This window comes from Giraffa tippelskirchi, chromosome 1 (genome assembly GCF_054371585.1).
Source record: "Giraffa tippelskirchi isolate mGirTip1 chromosome 1, T2T-mGirTip1v1.2.pri, whole genome shotgun sequence".
Taxonomy (NCBI): domain Eukaryota; kingdom Metazoa; phylum Chordata; class Mammalia; order Artiodactyla; family Giraffidae; genus Giraffa; species Giraffa tippelskirchi.
This window is the reverse complement of record NC_137275.1, coordinates 156,775,060-156,797,293: the sequence shown is the minus strand read 5'-3', so window position 1 is coordinate 156,797,293 and position 22,234 is coordinate 156,775,060. Positions and strand designations below refer to the sequence as shown.

Here is a 22,234-nt window from a genome sequence, read left to right as displayed (position 1 = left end):
CCTGGTTGATGATACCGACGCATGCACTCGTGATGGGAGAGCACCTGGTTCTGGGCCCCACTTCAGCCTCTCACCAGCTTTGAGACCTTGGAAAAGTGACTCGACCTGTACCTCAGTGACTTCATCTATTTAGTGAGAATTAACAACTACAGAGTTATTGCGAGAGTTTAATTAACTCATGAGTATGGACATGTGTTGGTAACATATCTGTGTTTTTTGTCCCAGTGACTCTTCGATGCTTTTGTAAAATGTCTATAACAATTTCTTAGTTAACATTTTCTTTTCACATCCCTAGAATTTTGAACTGTTTCTATCTTTTTAAAATGAGAAGTTGAGTTTTTTTTTCCAGTTAAAGCACTGTTCATTTCTGCATAGTGTATGTTAAAGAAAATTTGACTTTAACAATCTTAGCCTGTGCAGTAAATCTTCAAAAACCATAATCTGATGGAGCCCCTTGCATAATGACTGTCTTCTCTGATGAGAAATGACATTGTTAACATCAATAGATTCTTAGGCTTTTCTGACAGGAAGTATTTTTGAGTATGTATAATCAGTTATAGGATATGCTTGTCAATAAATTTTTCCTGCAAAAATAAATCAGAAATCATATCAAAATAGCATTATGAAAAAAATCCATTTTCTTTAATACTTCCCATGAAATGGTCATGCTTGAGGCTTATAAAATTTTTTATTTAGATGAAGGCAGTTTATTTAATTTGTATGCTGGCCATCTTTCCAGCTAGCCAGTTTGCATAAATTTCATGTCCTAGCAGGAAAAAAAAATAGTTGTGGTCTAGAATCAACCTTTTCTCTATCATTTTTCTTCACCCTTGACTGGCTGCTTCCACTACCCAGACCCTGTGAATTTCACCATAAACCTTTATTACCACCCCTTACCCACACACATGCCTAGCTACCCTAACAAAGAGGAATTTCTTCCTAAAACTCCCCTTTGTTTCTTTTTGCTCTTTTCTGGCCAGTGAGTAATTAGAATCAATCTTCTCCCATTTAAAAAAAAATATGTCTGTACCTGTTCTCATAGATCATATATTTAGTTTTTTTTCCTGTCCATTTATTTTTCCATTCATTCATTCATTGTTTATCTGGCAGCAACAGTGTTGCATGCCATGGATAAAAAGACAAATTGGTCCTGGCACTGACCCATGGATTTTGCCCTGTTACAGGAGGGATAGTCAGTGAAATGACATTTGACCAGAGCCTTAAGAGAGTTGTAAACAAAGGCTTTGAGAGTCTTGCGGGTGGAGGGAGGAGACCCCATTATTTATGCCTTCCTTCCTAAGGACCATAGCCATGTGCCCCCATTTGACAAGAATTGGAGTCATAAGAGGATGAGGTGAAGAGCAGGGCAGTGATGATTTAGAGCTGGATTGAGCCTTGTCATGAGAAACCAGGGTACTGCTGTGTGCATGCCAGTTACTGGGGTACTATAGAGAAGAGTGGTTTATTTACCTGGGGCTAGGGTCTCATATATAGTCTCTTCTTAAAATGAAGCCACTGAACAGTTGCTGAGAACCAATTGCTTGTGGGTCTAGACATTTTATGTACTTCATATTTATAGCAGACCTTTAATGTAAGTATTACTGTTCCTTCTGCAGATGAGCAAACTGAGGCTGACAAAGGTTATGTAACATCCCTATGATCACATAGTTAGTATGAAGCTGAGCTTATAATTCAAATCCAAAACATTCTTTCCTTGGAGGATGAGTTGCAATTTCAATAAAATATGCATGCACGAAGAAACTAACATCATAGTAAAATACACTACATGCCATTCTGACTATGAATGTTTTTAAGGCCGTTTGACAAAGAGGGACAGCGTTTGAAAAAAAGACGCTGCCAACATAAAGCCCCCTTTGGCCTTAATCCAGGTCACTCAGAACCACTGGGTTCAGTCACCCAGGTTGTGAACTTCGCCTCCTAGAGGCAGTTAGAACCAGTACAATCTTGGGAAGCAGCCATAGGCTTAATTTCGAAGTTCCAGAATTCTACAAACTGTGCCTTCACTCAAATTTATTATTACATCTAAGTTGCTCTCGTGCTTTGAAAGGTTAGATATGTTTAAAATGGTTGGACAGAGGAATGAAGTAGGAAACTAGGGAGTTATTTTGGCATATGTAAAGTACTGTGGCCCAGCTGTTAAAGATTTTTGCTTCAAGCACAGTGTGTTTAAATCACTACAGGCTCCTTCCTCTTGTGCTTTGGCAAAATGTTTACACACCTAACTACACCTAAAGTCAGAGAAAAATTTTCCAGCCAACCTAGCAATCAGTAGGGAATGATTTCAAGGAAGAAAAATTTCCTTTTATTTGGTTAGACATGTGAGAAACTAGATGGCAGAGCTCACTCTGCAAAGAGGGGACCTTTAGGAACACACCTGGGAGAGTTAGCCTTCTGTCCAAACCATGAGCATCTTTGTCTGTAGTTCTGTACTCCAGGCCCTCATCTCCCACCTGGAGATGCCCCTTCTCCCCCTGGAGTCACATGGACCCGGATCATTTTTCTGCTGTACTTAAACCTCTCAGTGGCTCCCTTAGGCCCACAGGGTAATGTCCAGACTCCTTAGAATGGTGTGAGACCTGCCCTACTTCCCTCTCTCCCCCATAGCCTGACCTCTGGGCCCCAGGCCATTTCTAAGCTCTTCTTTCTCCTGCTTCCCCGCCCCCCCCCCCCATACAAGGCAGGATCTCTTGCAGTTCCCAGAACAGAGTAGACGGTTTCCTGCTTCTAGGCTTTTGCTAACGCCCTTACTGGTTCCCTAATTCTGCCTGTGAGTATGAAGACATGCCATAGATGGTGTGCTAGAATATCATTAGTCTTGAGTCCTGCCACCTGTAATATGAATTCACAGCACATACCTGTGTGGGCCTATTCCGGGGAATGGGAATCAAGTCTTAGTGGTTTTGGTTGGAGTCCACAGCACCAGGGGAGGTGCTTGGTGTCCCCTGAATAGCAGCACATGACTGTTGAGGAACCAGTGAGTCAGTGACTCTCTGGGCATTTCTTCTTTGGTTTCCAGAAGGAAATGTTTAAGCATAGCACTTTATCTGTTTCCTTCAAGGTGTTTCAGCCTTTTTTGAAATTCAAGGAAAAAAGAAGTAAAGCCTCTAATTAAACCAAGATTCTGAATTGACACTTTATTTCCTAGTGATATTATAAATACCCCTGCCAGAAGACACTGGGTTAATGAATCCTGGCTTTCTGTAGGTTATGGATGACATGTCAGACTAATGTTGGTATCTTGGGGATTATGAGACTGTGCCTTCTAGGGCCCATTTAGCAAAGGTGCTGGACCTTCCCAAGTGCTTGATTCAGGAGCCCCCCAGTGAGGCAGAGCTTGTGGCATCAAGAGTCAGGTTGATGAATGAGACTTGGAGATAGGGAGTAAAAGGGACTGAGCAGACCTCCTTGTAAGATGGTGACTCCCCTCTGTACCTGGCAGGAATGAGGTTTGTGTGAGTTCCTAACAGGGGAGCAACAGCCTTATTCTGAAAAATAAATTGCAAACAAATACAAGCCCCAAATACAGCAAGGTAAAATGTCTGGAGTACTTAGCATGAGCCTAGCATTCTGCCAAGCATTTGCCCACAACGTTTATCCTGAAGTCCTCTACTTCATAGCATGGTGTATACTCTGAGACCTAGTCCCTGGTTTTCCGTGGTTATATGTATGTACATGTATACCTGTATGTATGAAAGTGTGTGTGTGTGTGTGTGTACCTGTATGTATATATATTTATACACATCCACACATTTCTTTGCTCTGACTTCTGAAAGGGTCAAGAAGCAAAGATGCCTTTGTAGTAATAAGCACACCTAAGCACATGGATCTTATCCTCTAATATCACTGCCCACAAAAATGAACCACGTTCCTCAGGGAAATGCTAATTCCAGGGCTGAGGCAAGATGATCTTGAGACTCTTATGAGGCCAGAAAGGAAGAAACTGCTAAAAAATAAAAGGATGTCTTAAGGGACATAGGAAACAGATTGAAGAGGCTGCTGCTGCTGCTGCTAAGTCACTTCAGTCGTGTCCGACTCTGTGCGACCCCATAGACAGCAGCCCACCAGGCTCCGCCGTCCCTGGGATTCTCCAGGCAAGAATACTGGAGTAGGTTGCCGTTTCCTTCTCCAGTGCATTAAAGGGAAAAGTGAAAGTGAAGTTGCTCAGTCGTCCGACTCGTAGCGACCCCGTGGACTGTAGCCTACCAGGCTCCTCCGTCCATGGGATTTTCCAGGCAAGAGTACTGGAGTGGGGTGCCATTGCCTTCTCCGATTGAAGAGGCTTCTACTGCCCAAATCTGGGATAATCTGAGCACCAAAATAATTGATTATAGTATGAATTATAAACAGTTGTGAAGGAGGAGGTAATAATCCCATACTGATGACGGATGGATGGATGGATGTGGGGAGAGTAGGAGGTTTTTGCTTAATAACTGCCAAGTGCCAACGAGTAAATGTGGAGGGGAGTACTGGAGCAGGAAAAGTCAGCATATCATCCCCATCATAGTAAAACTGGATCAAGCAAGATTCATCAGTGGATGCTAAATCTAAGCAGAAGTGTGGAGGAGCAGGATATCTGTGTGCTGTTAAAGGCTCTCCCACAGATTGCTTATTAGCTAGAAGGGAAAGGTAGTAATTACAAAGTGGAAAAATTGGACTGCTCTTTGACCAGGATCAAAGTTAATATCACTATTGAAAGGCAGATAAACATGTGCCTCCAGATGTGGTTTCTTGAGAAGATGACAGCGTCGTCTGTGTGGTATTCTGGCCAGGAATGTATACCAGACTCTAATCAGGAGGAAACATCAGCCAGATGCTCTGTTGAAAAAACAGGGGCAGGGAGAGCTGGATCCTTCAAAAGTATCATGATAATAAAAGACAAAGAGAGGCTGTGGAAATGTTACAGGTTACAGGGGGCCAAAAGGACTTGGCAGCTAAATGCAGTACCTGACTCGAGACTGGATCCTGTACATAAAGAATGGGGGCACATAAAGATCATTATTCGCTCAGTTGACAAAATTGGAATATGTGTCATCAGTTAAAGGGTGGTATCCATGTTAAATTTATTAAAGTTAGTAACTGTGCTGTGGTTATGTAAAGGAAAATCCCTGTATAAAATACAAACTGATGTATTTAGGTATAAGAGCCCATGATTTATGGTTTGAGCATACATGCATACACACACCCAATTTTTAATATATATATACACTTTAATATACATATATAGAAGGAAATGGCAACCCACTCCAGTATTCTAGCCTGGAAAACCTCTTGGATGGAGGCTCCTGTTGGGCTACAGTCCCTGGGGTCACAAAGAGTCGGACATGACTTACCAACTAAAACAACAACATACATACTTTAATATGCATATATAAAAATATATTTATATATACACACATGTAAGATAGAGAATGTGCAAAAACATGCGAAATGATAAAATGTTAAAAATAGCAATAAATAACCGAGATGAATCTTGAATAAAGGGTCAAAGAGTATGTTTATGTTTTTGTTTTCATATTCTTACAACTTTTAAGTTTGAAATCATCCCCCAATAAAAGGTCTAAAAATTAAAAGTATATATCATGATCATACTAATGATTATCTTCTAAATAAATATTTCTTCTATTTTCTGTCCTCTCTCCTGTTTCTTTTCTCTCCTCTTTCTCTGCTCCATTCTTAGAAATCCAAGGTTGGTGAGAAGGGCATCTCTGTGGGGCAGACGGTCATCACGAAGCATCGGAACACCCGGTACTACAGCTGCAGGGTTATCGCCGTGACGGCGCAGACCTTCTATGAGGTCGTGTTTGATGACGGCTCCTTCAGCAGGGACACCTTCCCTGAGGATATTGTGGTGAGTAAGGCTCTGGGTGCCTGTTACCCAGCTTGTTTTTTTGCATAACTAACCTGGCTGAACCTCTCAGGAATGTTTATCTTGGTTCTTGGTGTAGCTCATTTCATTTAATATTCAATTCAGGTGTTCTCTTTCCCCACCACAATCCTTAGAAGTGTTGTTTTCTAGGAGCTTCCTTAGCCATCATTATTCTAAATAGTAGGTGAATTTAGACTCATCTTCCCAGATTCTTTTAACTGAATGAGAAGCGTATGTGACCAGAAACAAAATGTGAATTCACCTGTTCTTATCACTTATGGAGTTTGTATATTTGAATTCCTTTATTACTTGTTTTTCTTTATGCTTGGCTGGAGAATATGGCTTTTATTAATCTGACCTGACAGTGACATCTGTAATCTGACAGAAACATCTGTGTATGTTTCATATGGGAATAACAAAAATCACACAAGCAAAAGGCTCTTTTATTGAGTTTCTTAACTGTGGTTTGAAAGGGGACCCATGCGTGTCTGTCTGTCTGTCTCCTTCCTCTGTCCCCTCAGTGAACACCTTGGGTCTTGTCCAGAGGAACTCCAAATGTGTCTCAGGGACTTGCTTTTGAGCAGGATGTTTCACAAGAAAAGCAGTTTCAGCAGAAGGTGTTTTGAAACTGAGATCAAATCAGTTAACTGAGATCAGGGTTAGTTTTCCAGCCATCTTGTTATCTCTTGTTTATTTACGGCAAGTATCCACTTGAGGACCCAGGCCTCAATAATGTAGTTGTAACTTCTGCCTTGTCCTCAGTCTGCCATCCTTTGCCTTTGTATTTGGAAAGATGTTACTCTTTAAGAGTAATAAGTATGTATTTTGCATAACTGATAATTAAATGTAACCTTTTGAGATTGCTCATAAACATTTCTAGAATTTTGGTCTCCTGGGGCAGAAATTGATTCAGTCAGCTCTTTGTTAAGCTTACTTCTCTATGCCTTTAAGAGGGACAAGTATGTAAACAAAAGTTACTTTATTTGGAAGATTTCAAAGCAAATGAATTTAAAGAAATTAAAAATCCCAGGACTTGATCCTATACCCTAAGGGTGAATTGTGGGTTTTTTTGCAGAATTCTCCCTGGAGCTTTGGTGCACTGATGTTGCTCTTCATAAGCAGCAGCCGCTAGGTCACACGCTCGCCTTGCTAACCTAGGCCCTCCCTTCAAGCATGCATTCCCAAGATACAGTATCTGCTGTGTACTAAGCATTGCACCGGGTGCTGGCAAAGATAGTGAAAAAGAAGGTGTGATTCCTTTTCAGTCTGGAGGGAGGTGGGCTGGTAAATGGGTGCTTTTTAGACAGCACGATAAATGCTATAGATAAGCCCGAAGCAACTTCCCACCTGCGGGGATCAGGAGACTGAGTCCGAGACCCCACAGGGTCAGTTAGGGCTGGCACTGATGGAGATGCGTCACGTGTCAGGACAGCTTCAGGAGCTTGACACACAGGAATCATTTCATCCTCACAGCCTTGCATGCTAGTTACTACTGTTTCCCACATTTGGCTGCTGAGAAAACTGAGTCACAAAGCAGTAAACAACTTTCTCACAGTGATATGCGGCTAGTACGTATCAGAAAGAGTGTTCAGTCCCGGAGTTTGGCTCCAGAGCCTCTGTTCTTAACCCCTGGGAAGAAAAAGGACTTTCAAAGTGGGAGAGGGCAAGAGAGGTACTGAAATACACAGACAACTCAAGCCCCTCGGTGCTTGTCAGACCTGCCCAGGTTACACAATTATCTCAGAATCTGCCTCCTTTCGTGCAGGCTGACAATACTGAGCTGGCCAAAGACAGAAAACTTTGCTGGGGAGCCTGCAGGGGATGGAACAAAAGAGTTGTGAGCACTCATCCCCAAACCTGAGCAAAGAGGTCTTTATCCATGATAGTATGTAGTGAATCCTAAATTTCCTTTCACATCATGAGCCTCCACACACCCAGTCAGTTGTAAGCTTTCTGGGAATGTCTTCAGCTTGTGCATTGGAAAAGAGTGGCTGTGATCCTGGGAGTTTTCTGAATCCACAAGTCTTTCCTTTGATACCTTTAGCCCCTACTCTCTGTGAACCCAATCAAGTTTGGTTTGAAGTATTTGTGGGTGTTGTGAGAACAAAAATTTGTGAAGTAGTTCAGAAACACCTTGGCATTTAAATCAACAAGAATAAAAAAGCAGAAATTCTTTACAACTCGATTAGCTATTACTTAGCATACATGATAAGGGCTGAGGTTTAGCAGTTGGTGTGTGTGTGTACGTGTGTGTGTGTCCCCAGCTCTAGCCTTGGAGGGAGCAGCAGTGCTCACAGTGGTATGAGTTAGCATAGATTGGAGCATGGGCTGCTGTATGAATTTGCATGGAATGATAATTTTTTCAGAGAAGAAGCAACTCATCTTTGAGCAGGTCTTCTCTCTTTGATCCAGCCTTTCCTCCCTCAATAACTCCCCACCACACTTTCCCATCTGGTACATTTTTGGTTACCTGTTCCAGGCCTCTTAGACCAACCAAGTAGGAACATTTTAGTGATGCTGTATTTTCAAGTTATACACACTTTCTCATAATGTCACTGCTTGTTGGCTGCTGTGGCCTCTTCTGCTTTGTTCTCTTAGTGCTGAAAGAGACATCCCCAGAAGTCTTTATTTGGTTGCTCCATAGAGAAGATTTTATTTTTCCTTATAATATAGTATTAAAGTTCTTGGGAGAAATAGACCCTTAAATAAGAGGCTTGTGTGTGTTTACTATATTACAAGTAAGTATATGTAATATATATGATTTCTTATAAGGCATTGGCTCATTTGATAATGGAAGCCAAGAAGTCCCAGGATCTGTAGTCAGCAGACTGGAGATAGCAGAGGCTCAAGACCCAGGAAGAGCATCAAGTCCAAAGTCAGGAAAAAGCTGAGTCCCAGCTCAAAGCCAGTGAGACAGGAGGAATTCCCCCTTATTTGGGAAAGGGTCAGCCTTTTTGTTCTCTGACTGGATGAGTCCTAGGGAGGATCGTCTGCTTTGAATATCAATTCAAGCACTAAAGTCATCCAATAACATCCTCAGAGACTCACCTAGAATAATGTTTGACCAAATACCAAACATGTGGGCACCCATGGCCCTGCCAAGTTGATGCATAAAATTAAACATCACAAATAGGTTGTCCTGGTGTGTTTCAGGAGACTGCTCACCTTGTGTTGCCAGAAGCTCTGAGTCGGAGGCAGAATGTAACGTCCCTTTCTGTGAGGCAGCCACACTGTTTGTCTGGTTTGCAGCACTCTGTAGATCAACTCCACTAGCTATGTGCTCTGTCCTGGTCATCATCCAGGTTTCCAAAAGACGATGTCATGGATTTTATGAAGCAAGCTTTTTAAATTTAAAGGATTTCCGGGGATTGTTTGGGGTCTGTGTTTCCCACTAATATTAATGAAAGCTGCCTGATTAAATGCCCTCGTAGTATGTCAACTAGACTTCAGTTTGATATGGGGAATTTGATGTTATATTTCAAAACATAATGTGTAAGTATGTTGTAAATATTTTCACATATTATATTTATTCCTATATATGATATTATGTAAATATGTTTATATCACCATTTTTCAGCCCATGTGGATTAATTCTTATGATCATCCCACTTCCACTTTTGCTATCCATCGACATGAGAGCTGTCTTCTGGGAGGTGGGAACCCCGCTTGGTACCCTAATGTGGAGATAATCAGGAGATAAGAAAAATGTGACCAGCTTTGTTTCTGTCTCAGCATCTTGCAGATCATGGCAGAGTAGTTATTTGGGTGGAAACATAGTCCATATTCCTCAGAGAAACCTCGTTTTTGTTAGATGATATACCTGTGCCGCCTGAAACTGGGGGTAGAAAATGATTTTTTCTTCTGTTTGTCTGAAAGCTCTCTAATCTGCTCAATGTGCTTACGGAGTGTTAGTGCCGCTGGGAAGGCCCTTTCATCAAATGCAACTCAATGTCAGTGTGACTGGCTAGTGAAGAGCTAGACTCTAAGCTGTGGATACTTGCCAGCTAGAACTGCCATAAAGGTACAACACAATTTTAGTTTCTTAACTATAAGAATAAAATCTAGAACATCAAGTTTAATTATCCCAAAGTGTTTATTTACATATAAATATAGTCCTTTATGAAGCCTGATGCTTTAGTAAAGAAATGCATTCCCTTATTTTTTGAATCACTTTATCATCCCTCCAGAAGAGAAACATTTAATGCAGGCTGGTCTATTCATGTTTGAAAATAAATTCACTGTGCATTAAAATGCCTTTGCTAGGGTTATGTGACTAGAGGGAGTGTTTGAAACTGTAGGGAGAAACATTTTTTGGATTACCTGAAAATTTCTTTCCAGACCTAGGTGCTTTATTTCTGTGATAGCCAGAAAAATGTCCCAAATATTTTCTCTCAACAGTACACCTGCAGAATGTGTGTATCAGTCCCGTTAAACTCAGCATGCAACCTGTAGCTGTCAGGGGAAGTAATAAAGGGTGTATGGCTACATGCCTCCATCTGTCAGCCTATGAAATTGTGACACACTTCCTGATGAATTTTTTTTTGTCTCCTACTATTTTGATGGGAACAAAAGTTGCCCACTGAAGAGAATTCAATGAGCAAGGTGATTCCAGGGCCCCTTGTTCACCTTTGCCAAAACTTGGGATCCTCTGGCATGCCCATGATGACAGTAGAATGATGGCTGCTTCTTTTCGTCTGCACTTGGAACTCATTTCAGGCAAGGAGGATGGTGCAGTGTGATCTGGATGGTTTTAGGACCAGCACTTAACATTCACCACTGGGCTTGAGAAGAGATACAGGACCATTTAGAAATTTGACAGCAAGAGTCCATCACTGAAATTTCCATGAGGACTTGCTACATTTTTCAGCATCCGTTGAAATGTGAAAAAAGCACGAGAACTATACTCTTCAAGATACGAGGGATGGATTGTCATGGCCTTTAGTTTCAGTGGGCTGAACAGTGGAAACCAAAATTCTTAAAGCTAATTTTTTCCTCAGTTATAGACAAGTTGCTCAAACTTTCCCCACTAAAAAGGGAATAATTTATACCTTCTGAGATTATTGAAAGGACTAAATGAGCTAAATGTCTTTTTCCTCCCCCATCTAGTTGATGCTGCTCTTTTCTGGTCTTGATGAAATTTGGTTAGAAGATGTATACTTAGAACTTTGTTCCAACTTTATTTAAATGAGTGTCTGTACAGGTGAAATTTCAGCTTATTTTTTCCACTTGTAAAAAGCAGTCCTGATGTCTTTAGACTTTATAATAACCTAATTCTTTGCATTTATACATGTATTTTTCAGCATGTTTAAAGTGCTATTAATATTTATTGACTTTTCATGACAAACCGTGCTCTAGAGTTAAGTTTGTGCTCAGTTCATAGATGTGATACTTGCCAGGTTACAAAACCCTTTTGATTTGTGTGAACTCCCCAAACTAGGGGTGACAAGAGTCAGGTCCAGAATGCAGGCTGGTCCCCTGCATTCCACTGTTTGTTGCCTCCATGCTCTCTGTGACTTACCATCACTGTCGTAGAAGAGCCTGTACCTAACTGCTCAGGGTTCAGCACCCTCACAGGTCCCCACTTGGCAAGTGTAGGTATAGGGTAACTCTGGATGCTGAGGAGGCAAAGGAATACATTGGGGTGGAGGAGTGAGAAACTTAAGAAAAAAGTTTTCCTGAATACTCTGTGCTATAGGGTCCTGGAAAGTGTTTTTTAATTCCTATTGGCACATAGAGTTTAAAGTAACCTGGATTTTTAAGTTAGGTGAAAGGCATACCCCACCCCAGACCATCTGTGTTATGTATGCTCCAGACTAATTGTGGAAAATTCTGAAAGAGATGGGAATACCACACCATCTGACCTGTCTCTTGAGAAACCTGTATGCAGGTCAGGAAGCAACAGTTAGAACTGGACATGAAACAACAGACTGGTTCCAAATAGGAAAAGGAGTACGTCAAGGCTGTATATTGTCACCCTGCTTATTTAACTTATATGCAGAGTACATCAGGAGAAATGCTGGGCTGGAAGAAACACAAGCTGGAATCAAGATTGCCGGGAGAAATATCAATAACCTCAGATATGCGGATGACACCACCCTTATGGCAGAGAGTGAAGAAGAACTGAAGAGCCTCTTGATGAAGGTGAAGGAGGAGAGTGAAAAAGTTGGCTTAAAGCTCAACGTTCAGAAAACTAAGATCATGGTATCTGGTCCCATCACTCCATGGGAAATAGATGGGGGAACAGTGGAAACAGTGTCAGACTTTACTTTTTTGGGCTCCAGAATCACTGCTGATGGTGACTGCAGCCATGAAATTAAAAGAAGCTTACTCCTTGGAAGGAAGGCTATGGCCAACCTAGATAGCATATTTAAAAGCAGAGGCATTACTTTGCCAACAAAAGTCCGTCTAGTCAAGGCTATGGTTTTTCCAGTGGTCATGTATGGATGTGAGAGTTGGACGGTGAAGAAAGCTGAGTGCCTCAGAATTGATGCTTTTGAACTGTGGTGTTGGAGAAGACTCTTGCGAGTCCCTTGGACAGCAAGGAGATCCAATCAATCCATCCTAAAAGAGATAAATCCTGGGTGTTCATTGGAAGGTCTGATGTTGAAGCTGAAACTCCAATACTTTGGCCACCTCATGCGAAGAGTTGACTCATTGGAAAAGACCCTGATGCTGGGTAGGATTGGGGGCGGGAGGAGAAGGGGACGACAGAGGATGAGATGGTTGGATGGCATCACCGACTCGATGAACATGGGTTTGGATAGACTCTGGGAGTTGGTGATGGACAGAGAGGCCTGGCGTGCTGCAATTCATGGGGTCGCAGAGAGTCGGACACGACTGAGCGACTGAACTGAACTGAACTGACTGAATTGTCATCCACCAGTCCTGGTTCTTCTAGAATGAATGGAAATTTGCCAGAAAAGGCTCCAGGGACTTTTATTGGTTTTATTCTATAGGTGTGGCCCATGGGGCATTTAACTGCTCGAGAGGGACACCCTTGCTTCTCTTTCTTGGCTGTAGAGTTGAGAGTCTGCCAAGTTCCTATTGATTTTTACATCCTTGCCTTTTATACATGTAAAAGAAAAAAAATCTGTTATTACTTTGATTTTAATCAACATTCAGCTTAAAACTTACTTTTTTTAAGCCTTCAAATTCAGCTAACAAATTTTCTTATTTATGTATATAATGATTTTTTTACATAAACATTTAGAACAAAATCATTTGTTCCTTGATTCATATTTTATAATGTATAAATGAACCGATCAAATTCTCACCATTTTACATTTAAGTAATCAAATTCCCTTGTACATCTTGACTGTGTTGATAGATTTAATACATAAAGTTCTCACAAATGTTATAATTTTTTTAAATCACTCAATGCCCATAATGCCGATAAATCTAACATTAATTTAGTAGTTCAAATTCTATTTCAAATGTCTTCAAAAAGCAAACAACACATATAGCAGTACAATATTTACAAGACATGTTACTGTGCCTTTATATAAATACAATTTACATTGGGTAATCTATTAAATAAAATATGTATATAAATACATTTTAACTGATATATAAGTAAATAGAAAGAATTCTCTACCAACCAAGAGGGAATAATATTAGTATATTGGCTAGGAGTTGACTAAGAAAAACTAAAGAACCTCATCCTTCAACTCTAAACTGTGTGCTCTTCACTGAGGCTCTCATTAGTTTCATAAGTTTCATGAACTGTCTCAAGTTGGTGGAGGTGGGTACTTACCAATCCCTAGAATTTTATTCTCTTATGTAATTCTTGGGTGGCTTTTTGCCTTAAAGCCCGGGCATGCTAAGGAAATGTTGAAGTCCTTATTTGCGCTGGATTCCCTTTGTCTTTTATAAATTGTATGTGGCCATCATACTGACAGTTTCCATTTAGCATTGGTGAACCTCTGAAGAAAAGCACATCATTGCCCTGATACTCCACTCAAGAGATTGACAAAGGGCAACTAGTTAATTATGTTTTTCTTCAGATACATACCTCCTTCACTTGGCGGTATTTCTCTTTTGGCAATATCTCAAGGTGATTGGTTTGAGGAACTTCTTCCCAGGAGACAATTTTTGGTGTTTCTTTCCCATCCTTGTCTTTCCAAGGGAACGTAAAGGTATATGGCATCTCATCTTCACTCTAACAAAATCACAATAACTACCTTGAACTTGAGGGCAGTGTTATTAATTTCCAGGACTTTATCATCTCTTCTCAATGGGCTTCCCAGGTGGTGCTAGTGGTAAAGAACCCTCCTGCCAGTGCAGGAGACATGAGAGACACGGGTTCAATCCCTGGGTCAGGAAGATCCCCTGAAGAAGGAAATGGCAACCCACTCCAGTATTCTTGCCTGGAGAATCCCATAGACAGAGGAGCCTGTCATAGAGTTACAAAGAGTTGGACACAACTGAAGCAACTTAGCACGTCACATCTCAATTCAGGGTTTAATCCCAAGGGTGGCAGTCACCATGATCCAAATCTACCCGTGTTTGGGAATATCCAATCATCATTCTTTTTGACCTATATATTCAGTGCTATTTTAGGTACCATAGAGGATTCAGGATGTATAAGCATAGGTGAAGAAGTGATCCTGGGTATTTTGGAGGCAAAATAAAGTACCGAAGTGGGTTTGAAACACTAAAAAAAAAAATTGTTATCAGAAACATTCTATACCATGGGATTCTGGGAAGCTCACGGATTTTTCAAGTTTTTAAAAAAATTTATTGAAGTATAGGTGACTTACAATGTGGTATTAATTTCTGCTGTACAGCAAAGTGATTCAGTATATAGATAGATACATAGATATACATTCTTTTCTATATTTTTTCCATTATGGTTTATCATAGGATACTGAACACAGTTCCCTGTGATATACAATAGGACCTTGTTGTTTATCCATTCTATATATAATAGTTTGTGTCTGCTAATCCCTAATTCCCAATCCATCTGTTCCACACTTGCTTCCCTCTTGGCAACCATAAGTCTATTCTCTATGTCTTCGAGTCCATTTCTATTGTGTAAATAAGTTAATTTGTGTCATATTTTAGATTCCACATACGAGTGATATCATATGGTGTTTTTCTTTCTGATTTACTTCACTTAGTGTAATAATCTCTGGGTTCATCCATGTTGCTGCAAGTGGCATTATTTCCTTCTTTTTTATGGCTGAGTAGTGTTGAATTATATGTATATTGCATCTTCTTTTTCCATTCATCTGTTAATGGACATTTAGGTTATTTCCATGCCTTGACTATTGTGAATAGTGCTGCTATGAACATAGGGGTACTTGTATCTTTTGAATTATAGTTTTGTTTTTTCTGTTTTTAAAGGAATTTCCATGCTGTTTTCCATAGTGACTTCACCAATTTACACTCCCACCAACAGCATAGGAGGGTTCCCTTTTTTCTATACTCACTAACATTTGTCATTTGTAGATTTTTTAAATAATGGCCATTCTAATTGCTGTGAGGGGATACCTTGTTATAGTTTAGATTTTCATTTCTCTACTTGTTGGTGAAGATGAGCATATTTTCATGTGCCTGTTGGCCACCTGATGTTGTCTTTGGAGAAATGTCTATTTAGATCTTACACACATTTTTTGATTGAGTTGTTTGTTTTTTTGATATTGTATAAGCTGTTCATATATTTTGGAAATTAAGCCCTGTTGGTCACATCATTTACAGATGTTTCTCCCAGTCCATAGGTTGTTTTTTCATTTTTACTGTAGTTTCCTTTGTGGTGCAAAAGCTAATAAGTTTGATTGTGTCCCGTTAGTTTATTTTTGCTTTTATTTCTGTTGCCTCGGGAGACAGGCCTAAAAAATATTGCTTTGATTTATGTCAGAGAATGTTTTGCCTGTGTTCTCTTCTGGGATTTTTATGGTGCCCTCTTTTATATTTAAGTCTTTAAGCCATTTTGAGCTTATGTTTGTGTATGAGGTGAAGGTGTGTTCTCATTTCATTGATTCACATGGGACTCTGCAAATTATGACTCCATGGACTGTACCCACCAGGCTCCTTTATCGCTGGAATTGTCCAGTCAAGAATACTGGAATGGGTTGCCATTTGCTGCTCCAGTGGATATTCCTACCCAGGGATCAAACCTGCATCTTTTGAATCTCCAGCATTGACAAGCATGTTCTTTACCAGTGAGCCACCAGGGGAGCCCTAACTTACCCAACACCACTTGCCAGAGAGACTATCTTTTGTTGATTGTGTATATATATTATATACATATATAGATATTTTGTATACTTTTCATCAAGCATGGAAACGTCTTCCTTTTTCTGTCATGCCCCCATCTCTCATACTGCCCTGTCCACATAAAATCTGTGCTAAGTGCACACAACAGATGACACTCAGCTCCTTGTCAGCTCTTTTAGAAGGTGGAGAGACTTAAATGACTGCTGTGATGACCTAGTGCTTTGCTACCTAGCGAAGGTTAATTTTTCATATTCACTGGTATATTATCTAATACTAGCAAGAACAACTTTTTGCATATTATTCTACACAGCATTTATAAAAGGACCTTTTTAATTATTCAATTTTTATTTGATTATTTTTTTTTAATTTATTTATTTTGATTGGAGGCTAATTACTTTACAATATTGTAGTGAGTTTTGCCATACATTGACATGAATCAGCCATGGGTGTACGCGTGTCCCCCATCCTGAACCCCCCTCCCAACTCCCTTCCTATCCCATCCCTCAGGGTCATCCCAGTGCACCAGCCCTGAGCACCCTGTCTCATGCATCGAACCTGGACTGGTGATCTATTTCACATATGATAATATACAGGTTTCAATGCTATTCTCTCAAATCATCCCACCCTCGCCTTCTCCCACAGAGTCCAAAAGACTGTTCTATACATCCCTGTCTCTTTTGCTGTCTCACATATAGGGTCATCGGTTACCATCTTTCTAAATTCCATATATATGCGTTAGTATACTGTATTGGTGTTTTTTGTTCTGGCTTACTTCACTTTGTATAATAGGCTCCAGTTTCATCCACCTCATTAGAATTGATTCAAATGTATTCTTTTTAAAGGCTGAGTAATATTCCATTGTGTATATGTACCACAGCTTTCATATCCATTCGTCTGCCAATGGACATCTAGGTTGCTTCCATGCCCTGGCTATTATAAACAGTGCTGCGATGAACACTGGGGTACATGTGTCTCTCCCAATTCTGGTTTCCTCACTGTGTATGCCCAGCAGTGGGATTGCTGGGTCATATGGCAGTTCTATTTCCAGTTTTTTAAGGAATCTCGCCTCCTTTGTCAAAAATTAATTGATTGTAGATGGGTTTATTTCTGGGCTCTCTGTTCTTTTCCATTCATCCATATGTCTGTTTATGTGCCAATACCTCACTGTTTTGACTACTGTAGCTTTGTAGTAGTGTCTGTAGTTTGGGACCGTTGTGCCTCTTGCTTTCTTTTTCCTCAAGATTTCTTTGACAATTCTAGGTCTTTTATGGTTCCCTATAAGTCAACATTTTTTTTTCTAGTTCTGTGAAAAATATGGATAATTCGATAGGGATTGCATGAACTCTGCGTTGCTTTGGGTAGCATGACCATTTTAACAATATTGATTCTTCCAATCCAAGAGCATAGGGTATCTTTTCATTGTTTGGAATTATCTTCAGTTTCTGTTATTAATATTTTGTAGTTCTTGGTATATGTCTTTCATCTCCTTGATCAGGTTTATTCCTAAGTATCTCAGTTTTTTTGGATGTGATTTTTAAAGGAATTTTAAAATCATTCTCTTTCTGATATTTCATTGTTAGTGTAAAGAAATGCAACTGATTTCTATATGTTAATCTTATAACCTGCTTTCCTTGATGAATTCGTTTATCAGTTCTAGTAGCTTTTGTGTGCAATGTTTAGGGTTTTCTGTATTTAGTATCATGTCATCTGCATATAATGAAAATTTTACCTCTTGGGAAGCTCCTGGATTTTCCAGTCAAGTGGCCACAGAGACATTCCAGTGGTAGAGACCAAGTTGATGAAGAGACACCTCTTGTTATGAGGCCACCTCAGCTTTGGGAATTCACACCCCATCCCAGCCCATTTTTGTTATATTTTCATCACTGATGCTCTTTATATCCTCTCACCCTAACTAGGAGCTGATCTAAAAGATGTTATAAGAAAATTACCCAGTGAAGGTTATTGAATGCAAGTTCAGAAATGGAAGTAATTGATGATGGACCAGAGATTGAAGGAAGTCACATCAGGGGAAGAGAGATAAGCTGGTTTACTGACTTGTAAAAGTTCTTTGTGAATTTTAGGTACAAGTCCTTTCCTGGATATTTAGCATTTTTTTCTCTCAGTCTGAATAATATTCCACAGAATGACTATAACACTTTGTTTAGCCATTTGCCAGTTGATGGTTTTAAATCCAGTTGATTAGATTATCTCTGGTTTGAGGCTGTTACAAATAATGCTTCTATGAACCTTTGCTTTCAAGTCTTTGTGTAAACATGTGTTTTTATTTCTCTGGGATAAACATCTAGGAGTGAAATTACGGAGTTATATGGTAAATATATGATTGGCTTTTTATAAAGCCAGTCTACCAAACTGTTTTCTGAGATGACTGTACCATTTTGCATTGGTACATTGTATCATCAGTCTTTTAGATAATAACCATCCTTGTGGGTGTGTGGTAGTATCTCAGTGTGATTTTAATTTTTATTTCTTTGATGACTAGTGATTTTTAGCATCTTTTCAAGTGCTTATTAGCTAATCCTACATCACCTTTGTTGAAAAGCCTTTTTAGATATTTCACTTATTTTTTAAATTGTGTTTAAAGTGTTTAAAATATTCTGTGTATGAATTCTTTGTCAGATATATGATTTACAAATATTTTCTCCTGAGTTTATATCTTGTCCTCACTTTATTAATACTGTTTGAAGAACAAAAGTTTTAAATTTTAATGAAGCTTCATGTATCAATTTGTTCTTTATGGATCTTGCTTTTGTTGTCATATTTTAAGAAGTATTTGCTGAACTCAAGGCCACAGAGATTTTTCTCTTATGTTCTCTTCTGGAAGTTTTATAGTTTTAGGTCTTATATTCAAAGCTATGATCCATTTTGTGTTAATTTTTGTGTGTGGTGTGTGGTCAGAGTCCAAGTTCTGTAAAATGAAAACCATACAACCTAACTTAATGAATTAGTTGTAAGGGTTAATTGAGAGAATGTTTATAATCATCTTAGTGAAGTACTTGACATGTAGTAGATGCTCAAAAAAGCATTGTTTTTCTCTTTTACTTAATTTTCTCAAAATTGCACAATAGAAAGGGAAATTAGTTGTTTTTTTTTTAATATTCTGAACTTCTAGAAAGCCACATGGGTGGCACATTTGCACATCTACTTAATGTCAGGAGCATTTTGGAAATATGTATTGAATAAGCCTTCAAAAATTTAGTTTCAAGGTAATTTCTATACCTGTAGGAAAAGAAGAGTAGAAAGAGCTAGATAAAAGAGTGGTTCCATCTGCAAAGACAACTGAAATATGGTTAATGAGCTTAGACCTAAGAAAATACTTGACATACTTTAGATTAGTCCAAGGTCATACTTCACACCAGGACATGTTTTATTTTTCCAAAGAAAGAAAGAAGGAAGGAAGGGAAAAACGAAGGAAATTTTTTTTTGTTAGTAATGAAAGGGAAATTAATGAAGAAGTGCTTACTTAAAGAAGAAATTAAACTCCAGATTTTCCATCTTAACCTGAACTTGTTTGTCATAAGGCTTATCTCAGTTGATATATGATACCATTAAACTCTGAGCTTCTTGAAAACAAGGACCACGTCTGTTTGAGTTACTGTTATGTACCTAGTTCTCAGTACAGAGTCTGGTTTATAGCAAGTGGCTAATAAATAGTTGTTAAATTAAAGAGTAGATAAATTAATAATCATCACATATTCAAGTATTAAATTTGTTTTTTTAAGTCATACTTTAGACAGTATCTTATTTTAAAATCCACAGTCAATGTCAAGAATTGTTTTAAAATTTAAGTTCAAATTCATACTGTTAAGTTTCATGTCCTTTCCAGGTAAAGAACATCTATCCTTAGAGCAGGGCTGTGCTTTGGCACCAGTTCCTGGGAAAACCCAAGCCTTCAGTGTTTGGTTTCCACCTAAGATTTCTTTAAAGAAGAAGGTCTCTACCCCTGAAAAAATTAGAAACCACTGATTCAGATGAAGTGAATTGTTATGTACTGTTACAGTGCCGTGAGAGTGAGGAATCTGTCACGAAGAGAGGGCTGAGGGACCCATGGCATCAGTGCAGCTGCTGGTACCTGTGTGTGCTTGAGAGCAGGACTGCTGGGAAAAGTCACCAATGGTCTGAGCAGGCTCCGACCATGAATGCTCGCCTCCAGACTGTGAATATCAGTGACATCATTTTTGAATCTCAGAGTAGAGCTGAATCAACCTCCATTTAATTGAAAATATGAACATAGTGGGAATTCTTTATTCCTTTTAATAAACACATGGCCAGAGGTCACTGTGGGTTCACATCATAGCATCAGAATGTCGGTGTTCATTGTTGACTCTTCATGAAAATGGCCCACTAGCTGCCTTGATTGCATGGTTCCAAACTTTTAAATCTTTGCTCCCACTTCATTTTGATCTCAAACCTACATACTGTAAGCCTGAGTGTGGTATAATCATGCATATTTCATAAGTGCCTTAAATTTTCCAGAGTTGACTCTTCCTGTAGCACATTTGTAGGCACAATGTTCTTCATGTAGTTTCTGAAATATATAGCTAACACAGAGAGCTTCCTGAGACACGTAGTCAACAAGGAGCTGCCTGTTTACAAGCCTTTTTACATTATCTCTCACCTCTATCCAACCCCAGGTGCAGACACACTGGGACGTAACACATAAATTGGTGACACATCCCAGAAGATATTGGGCTCGTAAATCAACAGAGTTTATGTTCCTATTTGACCATGGGGTTTAAATTATTTTGGTCACAAAGTGAACGTAGATTATTGTCTGATAAGTATATCCAGAAGAAGTCAGTACTTTCTATTTATTTTCTAGCACTGCCTTCATTTTATTATTTCCTTTTCATAATTTGTTTGAAAGTGGTTAGCTGATTTTCATGAGTAAGAGAGAACCAGTAATAAATCTTGCTTTTGTTTCATTAAATGAATTATATTTTGAGGTCAGGCTGTGTGTGTAAAGGGAGAAGACAAAATGTGGAGAGAGAAGAGAGTCTGATTTTTCTTTCCATTTCTAATCTTTCCCATAGTCAGAAAAGGTTCTCTGTTAAGAAGTGAGTAAAAAATCTGGAAGCTGTGACCTGCTGTAGTCTTTGTCGGTTGTATGTGTTTCTGCAGATACCTGCCTTGCACCATCTGATTTCTTAGCTTCTATGAAATGGAAGATATTATGTTTGCATGTCTTCTATGCTTAGGTATTTTATCCAGTGCCATTAAACATAAAGAATATTTTAACTTTTTCTAAATGTTATAATGGTGCAATATGTTAAATAATGTTTTATACATGGCTTTTCAGATCCAAGTAGGGTTTTCTACTACTTGGAAATTTTCATAATTGATGCTGCTATGATCTGTGCCTGAAAAAGATGCCTTTTGCAGACTAATGGCTAACAATTCAGTTAAAATGAGGGAGTAAAGTTACACGTATTTCCAGTAGTATAGGTATAAGATTATACTTATTGTTTTTAAAACAAGCCTGATATTTACCATTTTTAGCCTTTCATTAAAAATAATCTGACTGAATGATTCTATTAAATATGATATTCTCTTTCTTGAGGGAATAACAGATAACATTGAATCTTCTAAAGCGGTTTATCTGATTTATACCATAAAAATAGTGACTAGCTCAAAACACATCAGGCTGTGTTCATTGCATTCTAGGCAGCCAGTATCTAAAGCCCTTTTAAAATAGAGACTATAAGAGAACTGATATGAAATTTAATATTTTATTTACAGTTTCAAAGTGTATTTCAATATTAGTGAAATACCTTTTCTATATTTATGTTAAAATTCTGCCCCGTGTCATGACAAGTAATGTTTCTACAGGGTTTTGTTTGTGTTTTTGTTTTTGTTTGCAGGAAGTTGCAAGGGCAAACATCTAACTGGTATCTGAGAGTAGGCAGTGGGTTCCCTGCAGGAGAAGTCTAATGAGGCTGAGAAGCAGTGTGTGTGATGCACAGATCCTCTTTCTTCTTCAAGAGTGAGAATCTCAGATCAGTGTGGAAGGCTGATGCTTCCTCAGGAGGCCCTTCCTCTTGTAGAAAAAGGAACCCTTGCAGTGCCAGGCCTTTAATAAGCCACGTCTGGGTCCCTGCATGGGTGATTTAT

At 39.2% G+C, this 22,234-nt stretch overlaps 1 protein-coding gene across 22 annotated transcripts in view; it reads left to right on the top strand.

Annotated features, from left to right (window-relative positions):
• The window catches only part of KDM4C (lysine demethylase 4C), a 435,647-nt gene that overhangs the window by 345,496 nt on the left and 67,917 nt on the right, over positions 1 to 22,234 (top strand). For 19 of the 22 annotated variants that reach the window (XR_014056674.1, XR_014056681.1, XR_014056693.1 and 16 more), the window contains one exon: positions 5,699 to 5,869. Coding sequence is in view for 10 of the 22 variants with exons in the window: in XM_081500458.1 (XP_081356584.1) it covers positions 5,699 to 5,869 (171 nt within the window). In the remaining 12 variants the exon portion in view is untranslated. Of the gene's footprint in view, positions 1 to 5,698; positions 5,874 to 22,234 lie in introns of all 22 variants that reach the window. The other 3 variants (XR_014056696.1, XR_014056694.1, XR_014056700.1) reach the window with 1 other exon arrangement.